Source organism: Apis dorsata, unplaced genomic scaffold (assembly GCF_000469605.1).
Source record: "Apis dorsata unplaced genomic scaffold, Apis dorsata 1.3 scaffold_248, whole genome shotgun sequence".
Lineage (NCBI taxonomy): Eukaryota > Metazoa > Arthropoda > Insecta > Hymenoptera > Apidae > Apis > Apis dorsata.
In genome coordinates, this window is record NW_006263527.1 from 86,947 (window position 1) to 90,635 (window position 3,689).

At 34.8% G+C, this 3,689-nt stretch overlaps 1 protein-coding gene across 1 annotated transcript in view; it reads right to left on the reverse strand.

The window, feature by feature from the left end:
• Positions 1-9: 9 nt before the first annotated feature.
• The window catches only part of LOC102681458, a 17,851-nt gene continuing 14,171 nt past the window's right edge, over positions 10-3,689 (reverse strand). The window contains exons 12-19 of the mRNA XM_031510624.1: positions 2,665-2,862; positions 2,315-2,593; positions 2,142-2,231; positions 1,894-2,050; positions 1,314-1,644; positions 741-866; positions 472-640; positions 10-209 (exon numbers count right to left, since the gene is read on the reverse strand). Of these exons, the coding sequence (XP_031366484.1) occupies positions 180-209; positions 472-640; positions 741-866; positions 1,314-1,644; positions 1,894-2,050; positions 2,142-2,231; positions 2,315-2,593; positions 2,665-2,862 (1,380 nt within the window). The 3' untranslated portion in view covers positions 10-179. The remainder of the gene's footprint in view (positions 210-471; positions 641-740; positions 867-1,313; positions 1,645-1,893; positions 2,051-2,141; positions 2,232-2,314; positions 2,594-2,664; positions 2,863-3,689) is intronic.

Consider the following 3,689-nt stretch of genomic DNA (forward strand, 5'->3'; position numbering starts at 1 on the left):
AAATCCTATTTTTTTAAAATACTTATTATATTTTACATTAAATACTAAATAATTTTCAATCTTTGTTTAATTGTAAATTGTTCTCTACATCGCTGTCCATATGATAAAATAAATACACTATACATGATGCATAAAAAGCGTGAGTTACGTAAAATCGCGCATTAATTATTCCCCTTCTATCACTCCAATGGAATTTCCTTGCGCACGATCTGCAAAACATCCAAATGTTAAACATAATAAATATAATATTTTTAATGGTATCAAAAATTAATATTCATTCCAATATAGAAGTAAAAAAAGGAAAAAAAAATAAAATTCATATCGACAATTTCAGATTTCTTTTTTTTTTCAATACACGCACACCGCATTTTTTGGCTGCGAAAGTCATGTGTGAAGATCTACTTTCGTGCATTTCTTGTTAATTCGGTCAGTGTGTCGGGGCAGGAGTGCAGGAGAGGAATTGTTAGTCACCTGAATGCACGCCTCGAGATAATCCCGCTCGGACATTTCCTGGTCCTTCGCAGGGGGAACTTTTCCCCGACGGCGCAGCTCTTGCTTGGCATCGTTCAAGTCAAAGATCGCCACGGGATCCAGCTTGCCCTTCAGTACCAGACCCGCCAAGTACTCTATGTAGTGCTGCCTGCGGGGAAAAGTACCCAGAATTTAGTCGTGCCATGCACGCTGCTTCTTCATTTACCTCGATCAAGTCTCTCTTGTAATGTTCCGGATCACGACCGTACCAATTCGGGGGTAACTTGATCCCCGCACGTTTCACGCATGTCTCAAGATCGTCTATGTTTAGTAACGGAAGCGGTTCCAGTTGAATCATCCGGATTTTTCGAACTAGGTATTCGATATAGTGGTTCCTAAATATTCGAAGGATACGTTAAAAAGCAACTAACTATTCGGTGTTCTCAAGATGAAATATTTATTATTTTGTTATTTTTATAATATACCTTTTTATTTTTTTTTTTATAAATTTTTAATTTTCTTTTGTTCAGAGTTTAACAATAATAACAGATTAATAAAAGATAATAAAAGATTCTTGTAATTAATAAAAGGGGAAATTAATGGCTTTGAAGAATTGAAACTCAAAGGAATTAATTTCTAATATTAGCATTAGTCTATGATGAATAACTTACATTATTTATTTTTCATTTATTCCAGACAAACGTTATAACGATGATCCTTCTGCTATGAATTTTTTAATGCAGAATCATAATGCAATACCCATAGGATTTCAACGATATTTGATTATAAAAATGATAATCGTAATAATGGAGAATACATGCAAAAGGGAACAAACAAATTACCTGCACAAACCAGCGTGTCCCTCGACAACATCTGAATTGCATACCGCGTCTACAACACCAGTAGGAGTTTCTTTTTGCAATTGCACTTTGCACTTGCGCTCGCCAGCTGGACCCTCTGTGTCGTACTCGATTCCATTATCTCGTAACAGCTGTTGTAATTGGCCGGGTTCCTTATCGCGAAGATAGAACAGACAGTTCCGTGGATGATGAGCGTGAAGGCCCAGCTTTGCACAATACGGGCTTACCGAGCATTTTGCTCCCATCATGAACGCTTTACCACAACCGCAGCAAAATTCGTACTTGCATTGACTGCATGTAAAATGCATACAACCTAAAAAAACGTATGATATTTTCGATATTGATAAATTCGACTACTATACAAAATATTTTTTATTTACGATCGGTCATTTGAAAGATAAAAATATTTAAAATAGGAAGAATCATGTTATATATTAATTGATTAATTTGAACAAGTCCCATGTAAAATTAACGTGTAATATTGTAATGTAATTCGGTATTTTACAGGAAATTCATTATGGTTCGAGTAATTAGATCTTGAGTGTTCGTTCGAACAACTTACCTCCTCTAGACAAGGAGTAACGAAATTTGCATTTAGGACAATCTATCCCATTATCCGCGAGGTGCTTGGCTAAGCCAGCGGCTTGATTATCCGGGTCATTCTCGTCTTTCCAAGCAGCAAATTGCTCGCACGTAATTCCTTCGTGCTGTTTCTCCCACTGAAAACGAAACCAACATCAAAAAAGATGTTTCCTCGTGCTTATGTAATTTCCATTTAATTTTCTTCTAATTATTAATGTTATCACGTACTGGCCTTCGACATAGGGCACACGTGACTGATCGACAATCGGGACATATTAATCTCTTTTGATCTGGATCTGCATAAAATCCGCTTGAACACTAAAAACGATAAGTGTATTATATTCTTTGCAATTAATCTTCGGATTAAGAAAATTATGACAATATGTGTATGAAATAAACACCTGAATGCACCATTTAAAATTCGGATCTTGCATTAATGTTCTATCTCTCAGCTTCCTTTGAAAGAGTTCGTGAATCGGAGGATCTAGAAGTGTCTTCAACTGTATGTCCAAGTTACTAAAATATTCGAGAACCTCGTCTTCATTCGCATCTTTAAGATTTGGCTCTTTACAGAATGGACAAACTGCATCCGTTATGTTTCTGTCACTGATCTGGATAGTGAAGTAATTCTTTGCACACTCGTTGCAACAACGATGAATGCATTTTAACATGGACACTATCTGGGATTAAGAAAGGAATTTATAATTTGGATTCTGAGATAAAATATGTAACACGATTCAATTTCGAATACCTGACTCATCGCAAAACGACCCGTGCAAAGTTCACATTCCTGTTGTAAGAATGCTAATGCTGATTCTATACTGGAACACTCTTTGGCCGCTTGAAGAGCCTCAACGTCTCCGAACTTCAAAGCCAGCAAACTGGCTGCTACTTCCGCTTCGTCGTAATTCGACGCTTTACCTTCCGCTAAGAGACGACGAGCAATTCTCTGTAAATGTAAGAGAATTTTTCTCAATTTTAATTTTTTTTTTATTCATATTAGTATAATAATTATGTTTTCCTTTTTTTTTTGGCTTAATTCAAATAAAAATATAATTGTGGAATTTTCAAGTCTTTATAAAATAATCTTTATAAAGATTGGTGCACAGAATGATACGTGAAAATAATAACATGCAAAAATACAATAGACAAAGACTACACCAACGTCTAGAAACGAGCTCTGGTACACGATAACATCGATCAATTCATAAATAGAATATTAATAGAAGCTAAAAGTAATTACTAAACATAAATAATTGTCAATGAATAATTCTGAATGCAAAATTATCTTACAGACATACGTATACATCAAGAATATACATATATCAAGAAGTAGTATCTTTTATTATTTGAAATGCTTATGTCGGAGAAATAACATATTATCTGCGTGCATTTAAATTATTAAAAAACCTGGGAACCATCCAACAAATTAGATGATGGAAAAGTCGTGTTCCGCGATATTAAATTAAATTCTCGGTGTGTGCTTTCTTCATGGACGTACAAACCTCGAGTTTCGCGCGTATACCACGATTCTGTTACTTTTTTAATTTGAACACACAGTGGAACAAAGCAACATGCTATACACAACAGCGATATTAGTCACGACGAGAAACAAGAGGAGTACAACTTACCTCGTTGAAACAGAGAGCCAACTTTATCCTAGTCGAGAGAAAAAATATTTAAAAGCTACAGTCAAAACAGGGTTAAAAATTTAACAGGGATGTTGTCAGGTATCTTTTTTTTTTACTTTTTTTCATTTTTTTTTTTTTTTTTTTT